Source organism: Berghia stephanieae, chromosome 9, assembly GCF_034508935.2.
Source record: "Berghia stephanieae isolate SIO BIC M18660-M18661 chromosome 9, UCSD_Bste_1.3, whole genome shotgun sequence".
NCBI lineage: Eukaryota > Metazoa > Mollusca > Gastropoda > Nudibranchia > Aeolidiidae > Berghia > Berghia stephanieae.
The window spans coordinates 8,010,774-8,030,484 of record NC_088368.1 but is presented as its reverse complement, the minus strand read 5'-3'; the positions used below and the strand labels follow the sequence as shown (position 1 = coordinate 8,030,484).

General features: G+C 37.6%; 2 protein-coding genes across 4 annotated transcripts in view; one reads left to right on the top strand and one right to left on the bottom strand.

Moving 5' to 3' along the window:
• Positions 1–2,600, bottom strand: part of LOC144979599 (mitochondrial inner membrane m-AAA protease component paraplegin-like) — a 30,541-nt gene extending 27,941 nt beyond the window's left edge. The window contains exons 1-2 of one of the 3 annotated variants that reach the window (XM_078926363.1): positions 2,431–2,555; positions 296–333 (exon numbers count right to left, since the gene is read on the bottom strand). The gene's annotated coding sequence lies outside the window, so the exon portion shown is untranslated. Of the gene's footprint in view, positions 1–295; positions 334–2,430 lie in introns of all 3 variants that reach the window. The other 2 variants (XM_078926362.1, XM_078926364.1) reach the window with 2 other exon arrangements.
• Positions 2,601–7,503: 4,903 nt separating this feature from the next.
• On the top strand, positions 7,504–13,450 carry LOC144979598 (uncharacterized). The gene is made up of 5 exons (XM_078926361.1): positions 7,504–7,980; positions 8,591–8,846; positions 9,187–9,630; positions 10,260–10,509; positions 10,729–13,450. The coding sequence occupies exons 1-5, from the start codon at positions 7,668–7,670 to the stop codon at positions 11,095–11,097; spliced, it is 1,632 nt and encodes a 543-aa protein (XP_078782487.1). The 5' UTR covers positions 7,504–7,667; the 3' UTR covers positions 11,098–13,450.
• Positions 13,451–19,711: the final 6,261 nt, after the last annotated feature.

Sequence of the window (19,711 nt, the reverse complement as noted above, 5' to 3'; positions counted from 1 at the left end):
CACAATAACAGGAGATGTGAATGACTAGCGGTACCTAGCTTTAGACAGAGCCCTAAAAATAGAAAGTAAAATATTAGAATTTTATTAGGTATTATTAGGAAAAAATGTTTTTTTTACAAATCGGGTGTTTTAGGTTGATCAAGAGAAATAGCAGCCAAATTTTTTACAGTTATTTAAAAATAATTTTAAAAAATTAAGTCAACAAAAAAAAGGGACCAATTTCTAAAACAGGCTGACTAAAAAAAAAAACAAATTCTAAAAACGTTGCAAAATAAAGAAAGGGCATTTTACTTACTATTACTCACGTCCAAACCTACCTTAAATTCTGTGCCACTGCGAAGGGTGAAGGAGAATGTTATTCATATATAATTGAAAAATTAAATGTGAAACTGAAACGACTTATTATCAATAAAATTGACAAGAGTGTTAGATTTGATGCATCTCAAGGAAAATGAAGGGACATTTTATGTACATTGCCATCACAAAGAAAGCATAATGTTGTCATAAAATAATGGGGTAAAGCACGGAATATGAAATAAAAACATATTTTTAATATTATATAATTATTTCATAAGCCACATTTCCTTTACATTGGATCATCTCAAATTTCGGAGAATCCTAAGTGTCATAGTATATTGACACTTGTCAATCATAGTGAAAATGTCACTTGGGATTGGTAGTCCACCAGTCCAACTCCATCCCCATTATATGTTGTTTTGTTTTTTTTAACTTAAAATAAAATTCTCCATGTCTCAGAGAAGAAGAAAAAATTGGACAAAATATAATGTGGCAATCTGGTTGCTAGTCAAAGACATTGGTAAAATTATTCCACTCAGCAGGGACCATTTATTAAAGCTACCCAGAGGCTCATCTGATAATGGCTTAAGAACCCGACCCAACCCGATGGAACCAGAAAAAGCCAAGATGTGAGAAAGATCCCATGAGGGTACCACGACGAACTGATAAAATAAACACATGTGTGATCACCTCAAGCAGGCGAGGGAGAGAATTATGGATATACATCAGAAGATATTTTAGTACCTCAATCAGGTGAGTCAGAAGCATAAGCTTCAAAATGATGATGGATCCCACCTTGTGGCAGGACCTGTATTATAGACATCAACATGAATTGGTAACTGACATGGTTCCAACTATGCTTGTTTTTTTATTTCTGACATTCTCCCTGGTCATTGTCATCTTGTCAGTTAATTACTAAAGAGCTCCCCTGGCCAGCTAGCAATAATGCTGTAAATAATAAATAAGCTCAATTTTCAGCTGCATTGTTTTACAAGTGCAACAAGCAACCACTCATATTGTCTTATAACTTTGATTGCTTATATCGCCATTGCAGTTTAAAATATTACATCCCTTCTAACTATGTTACTTTTACTAATCTTGGTCAAACTTTCTTAAGTATTATGTTCTGATATGGATTTTTCCAGTAATGTGTTGGGGTCAGATAAACTCATGCAAACATGTGATCTTTCCACTTTTAATCTATATCGGGTATAACTTCAGGAGGGAAAGCATTTTAGGAGGTCGAGGAATGTGGGAACGTATTTATTGTTGTGTTTCAATGTTTGTTGTTGTTTGGCTATTAAGTTGCCGTTGTGAATTGTTTTCATGTTTGGGTGTCCTTGTGAGTTCCATTCACTTCACTGTTGTGTGTTATTCTTCCTGTACTGTGAGTTTGTGACGTCACCTTCGGCTTGGGTATAAAAACGATCTTCGATCTTTTTTGCAAGCTCTTCATACTACGATGTTCTTAATGGATTGTTTGGTACTACCGCAAACTTGGGGACCCAAATAATTTTTGGGGTTTGGGAGGGGGATGGGGAACTTTTTTTTTTTTTTTTAAGTCCCTCCTCTCCCAAACCCCCTACTAGACTTTAAAAAAAAAAGTTTCCCCCCTCCCAAACCCCCAAAATTATTTGGGTCCCCGTTTCCCCCCTCCCAAACCCCCAAAATTATTTGGGTCCCCGAGTTTGAGATAGTACCGGATTGTTGACTGAAATTAGTCGTGTTGACTCTGTTTTTATTACCGGACGAACATACCCGGACTTTCGCGTGATGCCTTGAAGCATGGCATTTTTAAACATTAACTTTAATCGCCCATGTCCTCTGCTGCAGTATGGAGAACGCCCACTTCGACTTCGGTGGAGGCTTTTTTTTTACTTTACCTATCGTGAACCAGATGGAGAAATCCGTTCACGACATAAGTCTAGTCTAAGTGTACCGACCTTACATAAGTTTTACTTAAGTTTATTATTTTAACATCGTCAGCAATGATGCCGGTGCTGACGGGGACGGTGACATTGCTGTTTTATTTCGATAGATAGCACTTCTACGTTTTTTGGGGGGCCCAGCAGCGTAAGGGCATTCAAATTTCAAAAGTATGTTATGAGAAACTGAAAGCAGTTTTACACTTACACGGCTTCTATTGTAATTTTTGAAGAACTAGATTCTAGAATATAGATAGATCTAGATAGACGAATGACATTGTTACCGTGATGTGCCTGTTACGCAAAGTTTGTTTTGATCTTTGTTTTTACGACAGTGATCGTTCTTGGCCATCTCGGAAGTGTGAATTTAGAGTGATCGGTCTTAGCCATCTCGGGAAGCGTGTTCCATCGAAGCCTCCCTTCCTATTTCTCTGATTTATTAGGAAGACAATTTTTTAGTTACAGGGGGGACTCTATGCTTTGCATATTCCGTATGATAGCCTGGCGTACGTCGCAGGGCCGATCCCAATACTCGCTTTCGTTTTCAAAACCAGTTTATGGTTGACTGTTGTTATTTTCATTTCATTCTTATCGGATTATATTACTATTACCCCCTTGTTTTCTACAGATTTGTGAAATATTAATAGTCATTCATATTTTGATAATTATCGTCCATTTTTCTGCATTTTCATCATGCCTCATCATAAGTATTGTGTGCCAAATTGTAAAGGAAACTATAATCCATCTGAAAAAGTGTCTGCCTTTGGATTTCCCTCGGATTTGGATAGGAAAAACTTGTGTTTGAAGAAGATACCGAGACAGGATGTTCAACCTTCTTCTACATCAGTTGAGCAGTAGTAACTTTCACTATCACGTCTCCATTCAACAACTTCTTGAGGGAGAAAAAAAGTTGAAGCTTCTGAGTGTTCTTAAGTTTATTTCTGCTTCTGATTAAAAGATATCACTGAACCATTAGAAGAAATGAGATTAAGCGATTTCTATTGTCATGATGATATTCAGTATTTCGTTCCTTTATTTTATGATTGTGATAATATTGAACTTTTCTCAGAGCAATTGAAAGCTCTTATCTTTGTCTCTAGATACCGTGCTCGAAAGGCATTGCTAAATGCGACTCATCATGGCTGCAAAAGTGAGTTTCGGTAAGAACAACTCCTTCAAGTGGAACCAACAGCAGAATCATTGACCGAGGGGGTTTAGTAATAATAATAAATGGTTTTTATATAGCGCCTTACCTCGTATATCAACAAGCTCAAAGCGCTTAACAGTAACGTGGCTACTTTCACTCAAACATACAATCACTGAAACATGCAATATGAAACAAAGCAATATAATTCTACAGTGTTACATATTAAAAAGAAACGTGCTTAGATGATATTTAAAAAAAAGAAATCCGCATCATTACTGTCTCTGATATATCTTGGAAGAGTTCCCGATAAGGGGTGCAGAATATTCAAACGCATGCTCGCCAATTTTGGCTTCACAAGTATGTGATTATCAGACTTTGATCTCAGATTTCTGGATGGGACGTAGAATTTAAGCATGTCATTAATGTATCTAGGACAATCGGAGTGCAGTGATTTAAAAACAATAGTACTGATCTTATATTCTATACGTTTCTCAACGGGAAGCCAGTGGAGTTCTCTTAGCATATACCTGATGCAGATCGATTTCTCCTCTTTCTATAAATAAGCCTGACAGCTTGGGCTTTGACTTGACCAACTGATTTTATGTAGTTGAAATCGTGACTCATATTTTAAAGATTGTTCAATTCTTGATTGGCAATCATGATCGTGAACAGTCTGTTTTCAAGCACCAACCAGAGATTTCTTTTTCTTTTAATGAAACTCACTCTATAAAGCATTTCAGATTTAGAATTGTTGGGGAAAAACTGTGATATGTGTAACAAAAATCTGCTAGACGTTGTTCACAGATTCTACAAATCAGCTGTCAACATCTTCCTCAACAATTACTCCAAGATGTTCACAGATAAAGCAACAGCATTGAAGAACACAAGGAAGCTTCAAACTCGAACAAAAAGAGCATAAGTCATCTTCTTTTCCTTCTCATTATTGGATAAGACTGGAGGCACGTGTTTCAGACAACCATCAAGATTTAGATTCCTGCAGAGCTCACAACGTATGTGGGGAATGTAAGGGCTGCCCATTTTAGATATCAATCGCCAGTCCTGTGCCACATGTGTCTCCATGTCAAATCCCAAGGGAGCGTTCACATATTATGTCAACACTTTGGGGGGGAGGGGGGGTCTGCCAAATGTTGACAAGTGTTGACATGGGGGAGGGGGGGGGGGGGTTCATACCCAAGATTATGTCATCAAAAATTTGGTTATACAAACAGAATAAAAACACACCCAAGAAAAACACTGTAAAAGTTGAAGCGGATTAGTAACATATATGTTATTATTCGGATAGGACATCAGTCTTCACAAATTACTTTTTACCAGATCAGGTGATCCACCTACACCTATTCACTGCTGGGTGGACAGGGGGCCCCTGAAAAAAAAAAAAATGGCTGCGATGGGAATCAACTTGAGTTGTCAGGTCTTCAGCCACGCTCTAACAACTGAACTACCCTAAACATGTCTACATCTTCAAAATGGACTTTTTTTTTGTTAGCATCGTGTAATGCTGGCTACCAGTATTGAACAGAGACAAAGAGGTATATACCAAATTTCACACCTTTTGGCACTCAGTTGTTTTTACCTCTTTTCCTCTGTTCAATAGCCACCATCACATGACTTTCACGAAAAATAGTCCATTTTGATGATGTCATTATATTGGGGGGGGGGGGGGGGTCAAGTCAATGATGACAATTGATGACATGGGGGGGGGGGGGGGGGGGAGGGGGGGGGGTCTAAAAATGCCAATTTTTTGTTGACATAATATGTGAACGCTCCCCAACTATGTTTTCTCATTCCTTTTCCTTTTTGTTACTGTTACCATAACTTCTTAAAATCTTTAATGACTTGTTATGTAATGCTGATGCTAACAATATCAATGTATTATGCCTTTTAGATCTTTCAGCTGCCTTTGACACCATTGACCATGACATTTTGTTAAGAAGACTAGAAAATACGTTCGGCATAAAAGGAATTGCCCTTAAATGGTTTACATCATATTTACAGGATCGATGGCAGACTGTCGTGGTGAATGGTGTTCAGTCAGAACAAGTATTACTAAATTTTGGAGTGCCACAAGGCTCTGTTCTTGGCCCTGTCCTTTTTACTGTATATATGCAGCCCCTTTCTAGTGTGATATCCAGATTCAATCTGAGTTATCATTTTTATGCAGATGATACGCAAATATATGATTCAGCACCCCTTAGTAATTTACAGTTCTTAATACAACGAATTACGAGCTGTTTTAATGAGATTAAATCTTGGATGTACCACAATAAGTTAAAATTAAATGATAGTAAAACTGAGATTTTAATGTGTGGAAGACCGAGTATCCTTAAACAGGCAAATAAATCACTAATTACTCTCGGAAATAGCACAATAGAATTTTCAAATAAAGCAAAAAACCTTGGCGTCATCATTGATAAAGATCTTTCCATGACAAGCCACGTGAATAACACCATACAATCTATGTACATAGAAATGAAAAAAATAAGCAAAATTCGTAATTTAATACCGAAGCATATAACAGAACTTTTAATTAATTCCTTGGTTTTATCTAAATTGGACTATTGTAACTCCCTTTGGGCGAATTTAACTAAAGACAAAATTAGCAAACTTCAGGTTGCTCAAAATAACGCAGCCAGGCTCATTGTACGCAATAACAAAAAATACCCGTCAGCAACTCTTCTTCTCCGTGAGTTACATTGGCCTGTCATCGTGGTTTTTCGCGGCCGCAATGGCAGCAGCTTCTTATGGTTCACACTATTATGTTATGACGATCGACCCAATCAGCAAAGTCCGGTCCGCATTCGTGCACCGTCGCGAACCCGCCCGGTAGCATCGTCACAACACACCTTTCGACTAGATGCTCTGCCGTTTCGGGTTCTTGCCCACAGCGTGGACATAAAGGACAGGAAGTTAGACCCCACTGATGTAACGCACCGGCCGTTAGGCAGCTCCTCGACCGAAGCCGATTCGCAGCTACCCAGTGTCTCCTCTTACTGGTATCAAAGCCTGGCAACTTCTCACCAAGCTTAGAGGAGTGTAGGTCCCCGCCCCCACGAGGGATTGAATTCGTCCAAACCGACTTCCATCTCGTATGTGCAGCTCTGTCCGTAGTCAGGGATTCTGCGTACAAGGGTTGCCGGGACTTATTTCGGCTCGAAACGGGGCACCGTTCATTATGCGCATGAGAGGGGTATCCCCATTCCCTCTCTCTTTGATCTTACTCAGCCAGTTTCCCGTAATGGTTCCCCTCCGGACATCGGGGGGCTGGATCGCTGCCATCACCGGGCCCCATTCTCTAGGGGTTGTTGCTAGCGTTCCCGACACTATGTGCATCGACTTGCGAAGTTTTACATCCACCTTCTCAACGTTTCTGCTTCTACCCCACACTGGAGCGCAATACTCCGCGGTGGAATAGCATAGTGCCAGGGCGGATGTTCTCAGGAGCGCTTGGCTAGCGCCCCAAGTCGATCCCGCCAGCTTCCTCAGAAGACTATTCCGCTTCTCTATCTTCCGGGCAACCCCTTCGAGATGAACCCGATAGGTAAGGCTGCGATCCAGCGTCACCCCTAGGTATTTTGGACGCGGCTCATATGGGAGTGGCTGGTCCCCGACTAGGACATTCAGTTTACGGGTGTGCCAACCACTGCATAAGTGAAATGCAGTGGCCACGGTTTTTGAAGTGTTCATCTTCAGGTACCACTTGTCAAAGTAGGATTTGAGTCTGGTGACGTCCTCGCTGAGTACGCTCTCGAGACGGGTCCACACTTTACTCTGAGTAACGAGTGCCCAGTCGTCTGCGTATCCCAGCCTCAGGGAGGAAGTGTTCGGCATATCGCTAATGTAAACGTTAAACAACATTGGCGCAAGTACCGACCCCTGAGGGACCCCATTCTTCAATTTGCCGCAATGGCAAATTTGCGGCCGCAAAATTCGCACTTTTCCGCAATTTACCGCAAATTTTACAAATTTCATGAAAAATCTAAATTTTTCACCATTATTTAACCCGAGTGGTTTTTTTAAAGTGGCGAATTTCCGAAAGTCAGCATCGTCCCTTTCTTTCATTTTCTCATAGCTCCTGGTCTGTTTAAACTGCTACTGGAAGCTGCCCAGTCTGGTTTTTAAACTGCCATACTACTAACAGACGTTACATTGCAATTAAAAGGAGTTTTTCTACTTTCACTTTCACCTTAGTGACGAGTGACGCAATTATTGTTATCTTCAATTGGTTTCGCTACCGGCGTTCTTTTCTCTTACATCTACTTGTTGATTACAAACTCGCTATGGACAAGTTCCTTGGTTTAGACATGAAGAAGGCAAAATGTGCTCGCCATGTCACTGCACACCAGCGACACTCAGAATACAGCCAGTGGACCCACGTCAGTGGTTCAAAGCTATTCTGCACACCATGCAACAAGGTTATTGACCACTTACGAAAGTCTTCTGTGGATAGCCACCGCAATTCCGCAGACCATAAAACAAAAGAAGAAAGAATGAAGAGGTCACATGCCACTGACGTGGATGAGAGTGAAGCGGTGAAGAAGCAGAGGACATTGGATTCTGTTTTGAAGAAACCGTCTACAGTTTCAACGCAAGGTGAGTGGTGCACCCTTTCCCTCTAAATGAGTACTTAGTTTTGGGTGGATATTGCTCTATAAATCTATACAATTACAACTATATAAAAGATTAGGGTATTATTATTACTATTATTATTATGATGATGATGATGATGATTATTATTATTATTATTATTATTATTATTATTATTATTATTATTATTATTATTATTATTATTATTATTATTATTATTATTATTATTATTATTATTATCATTGTTGTTCTTTTTATTATTACTTTGTGGTATAGTGAAAAGACACTCGCTTTAGGATCGGAAGGACCTGGGTTCGAGCCTCGCTCAGTGCATAGTTGAGTCCTTGGAGAAGGCTCTTTACTCACATTCTCTCATGAAATGGAGGTGTAAAATGAGTACCTGGCCGTTAACAGCGTTGTCTCTGTCCGAAAAAAATTGTAATATCCCCTAACAGGCTTCATGTCCCATCCTACCTGTTAAATGTTGCTGTTGGCGTTGGCCACGGACCCCTTGTAAAGTGCTTTGAGCACGTTTAGTGGATATTGCGCCATATAAAGCTTATTTTTTTTAAGCTATTCATATTAACAAACTATTTTTTAAATTTCTTTCTTTCAGCAAGAAATGATATCTGCAATGAAGTTGTTTCAATGTTTGCTGCAGCAAACATTCCCTTATCGAAGGTTGACCACCCAGCAGTCAGAAACTTCTTGCAGACAAGAGTTGAAAACGGTGGTGCCATTCCACAAGCTCATCAGCTGCAGGAATGCTACTTAAAGAGGGAGTTCACCAACAAAAAAGAAGTGGTGTATAAGAAAGTTATAAACAAGCCTGTGGCCATCATCTGTGATGAAATGTCTGATGATGTTGGAAGGTGGGTTTTGTTTTTTGTTTTTGACTTACAATGTTTGTAGAAACTAAAGCGAAAGAGTAATTTATATATAGGAGTAGGAGGCAGGTGAATACACACACACACACACACACACACTCACGCACAATCATATATATATATATATATATATATATACCACACACACACACACACATATATATATATATATATATACTACACAACACAACATACACAGTGATCAGTTCGAATCCTTAGTTTGAATTCTATAATTAAATGCTGAGAGCAATTATGATATCACTTTTGCATCCTTCCCTATATGTTATTTTGTGTTTTCTCTTATTTGTATCGCCTATCTTTTCAGGTTTGTCCTCAATGTCTTAGCTGCACCACTGGAACCCTTGAGCGCTGATGTGGACAAAGTCCAAAGTTACCTCTTGGACACAAGATTTTTGTCTGTCACAAACCACACAACCGTTGCGACGGCCATAATTGAATGCTTAGTCTCCACTGGCATCAAGTTTACTGACGTCGTCACCGTAAACACAGACAATGCAGCATACATGAGGAAGGCTTTCAATGATGTATTGAAAGGGCTCATGCCAAATGCTACGCATATCACATGCATGGCTCATATCATGAGCCTAGTGGGTGATGCCTTCAGAAAGCCCTTCAATCGCACCAACAAATTCGTCAAAGCTGCAAATGCGATATTTTGGAACGCCAATGCCAGAAAGGCAAGATATCTGCGATTCCTGACACCACTCGTCAAATCTCCAAAGATGCCTCCAAACCCAATCGCTACACGGTGAGATTTTGAGAATTTTCCTTTCTTGGTCATGATTCATCTGGGTCTTTAAAAAAACTTTTTTCACCTAAAGGTGACACATTGTTAATATTGGATATTGACAAATAGGAGGGTCAGTCATTCTTATTACCTAATTTGATATGTTAGTAAACATATTTAGTAGTATCATGTTACAGTTATAGTAATCTGCTCCCTTTTTTGTGTTGTTGAAAAGATGAGCTTTAATTAAGTATCTGACTGGGAAAGTGCTTGCTATGGCTTAATAGAATTGATTATTCCATTATGTTATCTTTTTAGATTGTCATCATTTTTTTATTTCAAAGTTAGTTTGCTTTAACCATTGGTATAAGAAAATGCACTAGAATTTTTAAAAATAAATATTGGAAGCTATCTTGCACAATTATTTCGGGGTAAAGTAAGAGGGTCATAGTCAACCATTAAAGTCAATGCCTAACATTAGTCCTCACTAGGTCAAGTCATATGATGATGGTAAATTCAACAGACTATACTATAAGGCCAAAAACTGATAGATTAAGTAGGTATAATGTTATCTTCTTTTCAAATAAAAATTCAATTTAACAAATGAATTAAAAATGCATCATTTCTTTTACTTCCTTTTCAAAATCCAGTTGGAATTGTTGGTTTGAAGCGGTCTCATACCATGAGAAAAATTTGCAGCACTTTGCCACATTCATTGCAAAGGAAATGGAGCACTGTGGGCGCACGGCTCCAGAGTCGTTAGTCTACTTGAATGATATCCTCTGCTCGGTGTCGGAGCGCCAGTTAATTCAAGCAGAGATGAGCTTTATAATCCAGCAGTCTCAGTCCATCGTTGTAGCTACTGATGTATTCCAAAGCCAACGTCCAATCGCCATGACAGTAAATATTCATTTTCTCCTCCTACCTTTAAATCTTATTTTATAAGATTAAGAGCAGGTATCATTATTAATGAAACGATTCCATCTTTGTTGAAACTCTGCCTTTGGACACAACATTATAGTTGAATGTCTTTGACTAGAGCAAGAAAAGAATTACAAAACAAAAATACTTTCTTATGTTTTTTAATCCTTGCCTTATTCTTATTTCTATTTTCACCAGGCGTGGTCAAAGCTCATGGAAATTAAGGACCAGTTTTCATCTTGCCATGTGACCCTACAAGATGTAGAAAGACACTGTCCGCATGACCTGGACCAACATCTCAAGCTTCAGCTCCAGGATAGTTTTTGTCAAGCTTTCTCTTTGGCCAATGAAAAGCTTGAGAAATATTCATCGACGGAAGGCCAACCAGGGATGGAATTATTGAAGGAGATACCTTTCTTCAATCCTTGCAATTTAGTGTTCATTGCTGACTCTGATATTGATTCTTTGACCATTCCTGGTATTCATGAAGTACCTCGTGTAGAAGTACTTCGATATAAAGAGTCTTGGTCCAAGAGCAGTGTCGGCATCTGGAGGCATTCCACTTGATCTGACTGTTTTTTGGAACAGTGTTAGCTCAGATGTTCCCCATCTTGCTACGCTGGCAAAGAGATACATATACACCTGCCTTAATTCTGCTGATGCTGAGAGGTCCTTCTCCATTTATAATCTTGTATTTTCAGACAGGAGAAGGCGGCTCAACTAAGCAAACTTAAAGGCTTTGGTGTTCCTTTATTATAACAGTTTTATTTCCTATGAATATCTTGTTTAATTAAATTTTGATACCTCTCTTTGCAGATTTTTCGTACTTTTGTTTTGATATAAGATTAAGATTGATGTTTTAAATCATTTTTCATTCTGATCTGCACCTGAGTGACTTTTGTGTGCATCTTCAGATCATTGTAGTATTTGGGGTCCCCGGGAACGAAAAAAAGTTATCCGATTAGTTAACAAAATTTGCAAAATTTGGCAATTTTTACGGCAAAATGTGGCAAATTTTTCTATTTTTTGTGGCAAAATTGTCATTTTTTTGTGGCAAAATTTGGCAAAATTTGGGATTTCAAATGGCAATTTTCCGCGATGCCAGATTGGCTTCCTGTTGAAAAAAGAGTTGCCTATAAGATTTGTACTGTTGTCTACAAATCCCTGAGCACGAACAGTCCCTCCTATATTAAAGACCTTCTAAACATATATGTCCCCAATAGAAACTTGAGGTCAAGCAATGACCAATCAATCCTTGTCAAACCTAAGCCATTGCGTAAAATAGGTGAACAGTCTTTTCAATTTTCGGCCCCCCATTTTTGGAACTCTCTCCCGTCACACGTGAGATGCTCGGATTCGTTGACAACGTTCAAATCTCGCTTAAAGTTTTATCTTTTTACGTCATAATGTTGCAATATTATTTTCATATTTTGTTGTTGTTAAATTGAATTCGTATCACGTTTCCTTCACACTTGTCTCACTGTAATATGTTTTGTTTTATATCACTGTAAAGCGCTTAGAGCCTGTGACAACGGGGTAAAGCGCTATATAAATGCCATTTATTATTATTATTATTATTATTATAACTTTACTTTTGATTCCTCTTTGTTTATTGTTGCATATCTTTGGATGATTTACAATTGACCATAATGTACATATAATATATCAACATTATGTTTACATTTACAGATATTTTGTATAATATATTTTGTGTATAACTGATTCAGACGTATTTTATTTTTCATCCAATTTTTGCGTCAAAACGTCGCTTGAGTAAAATTTCTCCCTTTTTACAAAAAGCGCGACTATTGTAACGGCGTATAGCATCTTCCTGAAAATTTTACAATAAAACCAAAACAACTATATGTTTTTATCAATTCTAGTTTTAAAGTTATTTTAATTCTTTATCGGGTAGTAATAAAAAAAAAACACCCCCGTATATTTCACTTAATACTAAAAGATACCTGTTTCACTTCTCATTAAGGGGATGGTCTGTTATGACGCGTCTTATTGTATTCGTGCTTTGTTGGGTTCTTTCAGCTTAACAATATTTGTTGCTCTGGGTCATAACAATCACCAACCAATATTACTGGCCATCAAGAGACTATAATTAGTCAGGTCTTTAATGACCACTTAAATCAATAGGCCCAGACCAACACTGGTCTAGATGTTCATAATGTCCGTTTATTTTGTGTAGTTTCTTATTGTTAATATTAAGATTTAAAGTACTGAGTGGGGATCCTGACCTCCCATAGCGGGCAGGGAGGTACATACTGTGTCTTCTATCCCCTTATATCTGTTTTCCAACATGCTTTCTGTCTTTGTCTTGGAATGAGATTACTTGGTTTTTTCCTGGCCCTAGTCGGAGTCCTGGCTGGGAGGGAAACAGTCGAATGCATAGTTATTGTTTTGGGAGATGATATTTTTTTCCTTGTAAATCATCTCTCTGTTATGCACTGTATTATGCTTTCTTTATATTATTTTATGATTTGTAAAACATTCGAGTGTGTTCCTCTTAGCAGGGGCATGTGCTTGTGTCTGGATGAGACTTTTAGTGATCTCAAACTAAGTACTTTGATAGAGTGCTTTTGGAATCTACACCTGTTTCTTATTTGAACCAATTCCCCTTTGTCTTCCCTTTTCTTGGATGCTTTATTGTAATTCTAGGACTTTTTACTATCCCATTTTCTTCCTTTTTACTGGCGCTGATATGACCTTACTGTGTTGCAAGCGCCTTAAAACCCTTAAAAACAAACAAAAAAGATTTAAAGTAGTATATATATATATGGAATAAATGTTGAGTAACTTGTATCCAACTATAATAACTTTTTTGGTTTCTGGATCACCTGATCTCCATGCACGGGGCGGAATGTTCGGTTCGACAAAGTCATTGAGATAAGCAGGGGCGCTACCGTAAAAATATTTGAAACACATGAAAGTTTCTATTGACGAGCACATGGTCAATTTGATTCTTTCCTAAAAAAAAGACTTGAGCTTTTATATAGTGCAATATCCACTAAACGTGCTCAAAGCGCTTTTACAAGGGGTCCCTGACCACCAGCAACACATAACAGACATGTAGAATGAGACATGATGCCTGTTGTGTTAGGCGATATTACTATTACAATTTTTTCAAACATAGACAATGCTGTTAACGGCCAGGTACTCATTTTACACCTGAGAACAGTGAGAGAATATGAGTAAAGAGCCTTTTTCAAGGACTCAATTATGTGCCGAGCGAGGCTCGAACCCAGGACCTTCCAATCCAAAAGCGAATGTCATACCACAAGACCGCATAGCCATTCCTAATCAATCATTACAACATAAAGCCACTAGTTACACAAATCCCACATTAAGTTAAGGTGGTATTTGTGTAACTAGTGGTATTATATTAAGGCTTAATAACTTAATATAATCATAATCATCATTGTTGTCATCACAACACAATCATACTATACCACATCCGCCACAACCTCTACCACCACCACCACCACTACTACTGCCCCCACTACCACCATCACCATCTCCTCTAACACCACATCTTCCTCCATCATCACAGTCCCCATCACTGCCATGCCGCCACCTCCACCACCAATATCACTTCCACTACCAACACCTTCGCTATCACCACTGCTGCCACCACCATCACCATCACTTTCTCCTCCACAACCACCACTCCAACCACCGCCTAAGTCACTTCCTCCACCACCACCATATCAACTAGTTTTATATTGTTACAATATTAAAGTCTCCTGCTATGATACATACACATGATTTGTTTTGAATTCCTTCTATATGATATATAATATATATATATATATATATATATATATATATATATATATATATATATATATATATATATATATATATATATATATATATATATATATATATATATATATATATATATATATATATATATATATATATATATATATATATATATATATATATTATAATATCACTTGCAGACTTTTCGTCAGCACTGGGGTGTGTGGGGTATATAGACAGTTGTAAAAACGACTTTGGAAAAGTCACGAGGGAGGTAATAATGCCATAGTCTAAGGGTTAACATTTTAATATGCACAAGAATTCAGTCAATCTAAAGGGAATCTCATAAGGCTGTAAACTGAGTGCATTCAATTTCCACTCCAGTCCATCTTGCCCTCCATTTGATCTTTTCTCTCAGTCAGTCTCTTGTTTTGTCATAACAGTGCAACTCACTCATTTTAGTTGCCGAACTGTACAGGAATCGAACGCAGCCGTTTACATTAAAATTTCTTTCAATTTCCTATCCACAAAGTGAAAAAAACACACAGTTGCTTTGTTATTGTTTTAAGAACATCTTTGGATGATTAGTTCTCACTAAATAAATGTTTGATTAGTAAATTAAATGTTTTAGGTTACACATAGTTTTGTTTGCTGGTATGTTTATGTGTTTATTGGGAGTAAATTACAGAAATGTATAGCGTCTATGATACATTAATTATTCATGAACAGGAGAGGAAATTGAATGCATTCAGTCTACAGCCTAAGATGGGATTCTAATTTACATTTAAATATAACTTTAGTCGATAGTCCCACTTCAGATCAAGGAAAGATAGTCCCACAGATAAAGCAGTTCTTCAAAGCAATTACGTGTGTAATTAATCCAGGTTTATTTAGCGTGAAACGGAGAATAACAATTGCTTGCTATCCCTTAGATAGGGTGATAGTCTATCACAAAGTACTTTCCAGTAGGTCTAACAGGCCCAGCTACCAATTCACTGCTGGGTAGACTGAGGGGTCATAAAAAAAATCTCACCTGCACCCGGGATCGATCTTAGTCCCTTTGCAAGTGAAGCGAGTACTCTAACAATTGAGTTATCAGGACCCCCAGTACCACAGATAAGATGACTTCAAATGCATCCTCTGCCATTGTGAAAGAGATCCTAAGCATCCCTCCCATTTTACTGTAATCAATTATTGTTTTTTACCAAATTGAGGATTGAAATAACAAGAAATGGGAATGTGGAGTTCAAATTAATACAAGGGAAAATCGAGTTGTGTTTTGTTCTACTCTTCGATTTAATATCAAAGTACATTTGTCTGTCCCCCCAGTTTTTTTGCCATTTTAAACTCCATAATTTGCAAAAAAATTTGCTGCATGTTTTACAAAATTCAAACAGGTTAAACAAAACGTGGTCCTTTGATGTTTCATGACTCAATTTTAATAACATTGTGTATACCTAGGAAGTGATATATATGTAATGCATTTAAATTTAAATATAAAATCCTTTTTTGAGTAATATAAGCACATTTTCACTAATTTTTAAAACTGAAATAAAATCTTAAAATTCTGATTCATTAACTGTAAAAAAAAACAAAAAACAATTTACAATTACGAAAAACAAAAACAAAGACATAAAAAGCAACACCAAACAAAAACAAACAAAAAAACAAAAAAAAAATAACAAAGAAATACAACCAAATTTTGAAACCTCCCCCCAAAGCTGTCCTCACTGAAAATTGCAAATGAAAACCCCAAAAATTGCATGCAAAAAATATAAAAATTGCAAGGAAAAATGGCAAATTTAAGACATTGTTTTCAATAAACAGCGCACAATAATTTATTCTTGCTTTAATTCTATGACAAGCACAGTCCGCCAATTTAGTTGGTATGTACTATACAGTATTGTGTCCATAAATTACATTAAATTGCATTGATATTGACATTGCATACACAGAAAAGAAATAATAGTGCATGGGCCAGTGGGCGAAACCCTCCCCCCCCTGGGGGAGTTTTCGCCACATGGTTTTTCTGAAACAGCAATATATCTTGAGTATTCATCCGGGTGTTACCGTTTTTTCAAGTGTCATTTACGAGAGTTACGGCCCCTGAAAGGTCATTAGGTGCAATTTTTTGTGAAATCGTTTTTGTGCATAAAATGGTTGTTTATCACCTTAAAATTGTTTCACATACAATCAATAATGGAATTTTATTGTAATTTCTCATTTTTTGCCTCATATCATAAAATATTTTACAAAGCCATATAGCGTTTTAAAATCTTTGATAGCCATTTTCTCTATAATTTGAAAAAAAAATCTATTACAGTGTACTTGTTTCCCTTCAGGATGAATAAACAAGAGGGATTTTGCACTAGCACAATTCAGGCATGCTTCAGGGACATATAACACAAATTAATCCGGGTGTTACAGTTTTTTCAAGTATCATTTACAGGAGTTATGGCCCTTGAAAGGTCATCGGGTGCAATTTTTCGTGAACTCATTTTTGTGCATAAAATGATTGTTTATCACCCTAAAATTGCTTCAAATGCAATAAATAGTGGAATTTTATTGTCATTTCTCATTTTTTGCCTCATATCATAAAATATTTTACAAAGCCATATAGCGTTTTAAAATCTTTGATAGCCATTTTCTCTATAATTTGAAAAAAAAATCTATTACAGTGTACTTGTTTCCCTTCAGGATGAATAAACAAGAGGGATTTTGCACTAGCACAATTCAGGCATGCTTCAGGGACATATAACACAAATTAATCCGGGTGTTACAGTTTTTTCAAGTATCATTTACAGGAGTTATGGCCCTTGAAAGGTCATCGGGTGCAATTTTTCGTGAACTCATTTTTGTGAATAAAATGATTGTTTATCACCCTAAAATTGCTTCAAATGCAATAAATAGTGGAATTTTATTGTCATTTCTCATTTTTTGCCTCATATCATAAAATATTTTACAAAGCTATATAGGGTTTTTAAATCTTTGATAGCCATTTTCTCTATAATATGAAAAAAATATATGTTACAGTTTATTTGCTTCCTTTCAGTGATAAATAAACAAGAGGAATTTTGTACTAGCACAATTCAGGCATGATTAATGGGCATATAACACATATAAATTTGTAACATTTGACCTTGCTGTAGCAAAGAAAGCTTACGATATTGTCTGGCAAAACCCACAGCTTTACAAAACAGTTATTATTCACCTGGGTGTCTTTCACACCATAATTTCATATCTTGGTGCCCTGGGAAAGCTCCAAAGTGGATCTGGTTTTGAAGAAATTGTGACTGAAGCAGGGCTATGTGCACATGGTTCTATGGATAGGGTTATGAGTGGAAAGAACTACAACAGGGCTATACGAGTGCATGTGTCTGTTTTGGAGGCTCTAGAGAGGCTTCTGCTTGCAAAATTTGAGCAGGACACGGATTCAAAACTCAGTAAAGACCTCATGTCTTACATAAAGGAATTCACCGAAGGAATTTCAAGCCATACAGCTAATAAAATTCTCCAGTCAACTGTGTATGCTGAGTTATTTTCCCAGTATGAAGCCTTCAAAGAGAGTGTCCGCTCAGGAAAGTACGGAAAAACTGCACAATACTGGATCCAATACATGGACAGAGTTTGGCTTCTCCTCCAGTTTCTGCGAGCTATAAAGACAAACAACTTTCTTCTTCATATATCTTGTTTAAAAGAACTGTGCCCACTGCTTTTTACCATGAATCACCACAATTATGCCAAGTATCTCAGTGTATATTTTGTGTCACTAGCCAACCTGATTCATTCCCACCCAGGGGCAGAAGAAATGTTACAAGATAATGGATTTAGTGTCTCTAGATCAAGGACGCCTGCTGGAAGAATAGCAGTTGATATGACCATTGGACAAACAATAAACAAACATGCAAAGACAAAAGGAGGTATTCTTGGGTTCAGCAAGAGTCTTCCAAGCTATTACCGTTGGAGTGTAACAAGACACAATCGAGCAGAATATGTATCAGCAACCCAAAGAATGATCAGCAACAACAACTGTATAGATATAGACACCCACAAAGAATTGAGCCTTGCAGAAAAAAGACAAAGTGAAAAGCTAGTGCAAAAGATCCTCCAGGCATTTTCAGCATTTATCAATCCCTTTGAAGTTGAAGATGGTCTGGTCAGTCTAGCTTCAGGAATGAAAGTGCAAGAGGATGTTGCTGATGACCTGTTAGCCGTGGAAAAAACAGGAAAAAGATTGTTTGAAAGTTTTGTTGAAAACAGACTGAAGGAAAAGACTGTAGAATTTCACAAGCCATTAGAAAGGAACAAGACCAAGACATTTGCATCATTGAGGAAAGTGGTAACAGTGAAAAAAGACATGAACGTGGTCAAAATCAAGGCACAAAGAAATTTATTTGGCCAGCTTCTTGTTTTGTCCCAAGAGCACAGTGTTGATCTTCAAAAAGTTCTTCAATATCCTCTAACACCTATCCATGGTCGCTGGCTTCATCAGATGGTTTACCTCTGAAGACCAACAAAGCAACTCTGTTGCACAAGCTCACGCCTGACAATTCATTAATGTTCGAGGATTATGCAAAAAAAAAAAAACAAACACCGTTTACATTGTTGATGGCAATGCACTGTTACAAAGTCTGTCAGCAATCCCAAATACATTTGGTGAAGTAGCCAAACTTACATTTTCCTCTTTACCACAAGCAGCTTGTGTACACTTTGTACTGATACTTACATAGAAGATTCAATCAAAGGTTGTGAGAGATTGAGGAGAGGATCTTCTGAAGATAATGCATACTTGTTAAGAGGATCTGCAACAACAGTGCCCAGACGTTGGAAATCATTTCTCAGCTGCGTTGATAACAAAAGATCCCTTATCAGGTTTCTCCTCAAGGAATGGGAAAGTAACGAATATGCACAGAAACTAAGAAACAGGGAAATCTTCTTTGTCTGTGAAGAGAGATGCACCTTACTTTACAGTGACACGGATGAATTTACCACAGCTGTACCTTGTCTAGATCTCTACTCATCACAGGAAGAGGCAGACACACGAATTATACTGCACTGTCAATATGCTTCCCGCCAACCAAACTGTGAAACAATTGTTGTCAGATCACCAGACACGGATGTCTTCTTACTTCTTTCATTCTCAGAGACAATTGGAAAGACCCTGATTTTTGATACTGGCTGTGGCAACAACAGGCGACAAATCAATGTCTCTCAGATAGCAAAGACTTTGTCTAGATGTGTGATGCATTACTTGGTGTCCATGCATTCACAGGCTGTGACACAACAAGTTGCTTTGCTGGGCAAGGAAAGCTGAAAGCTCTAAAATTTCTTCAAAAGGAGGAAGATCTTAGAATTCTGTTCTCCAGATTTGGAACATCAGCAGCTGTTTCGAGTAATGACTGTCTCA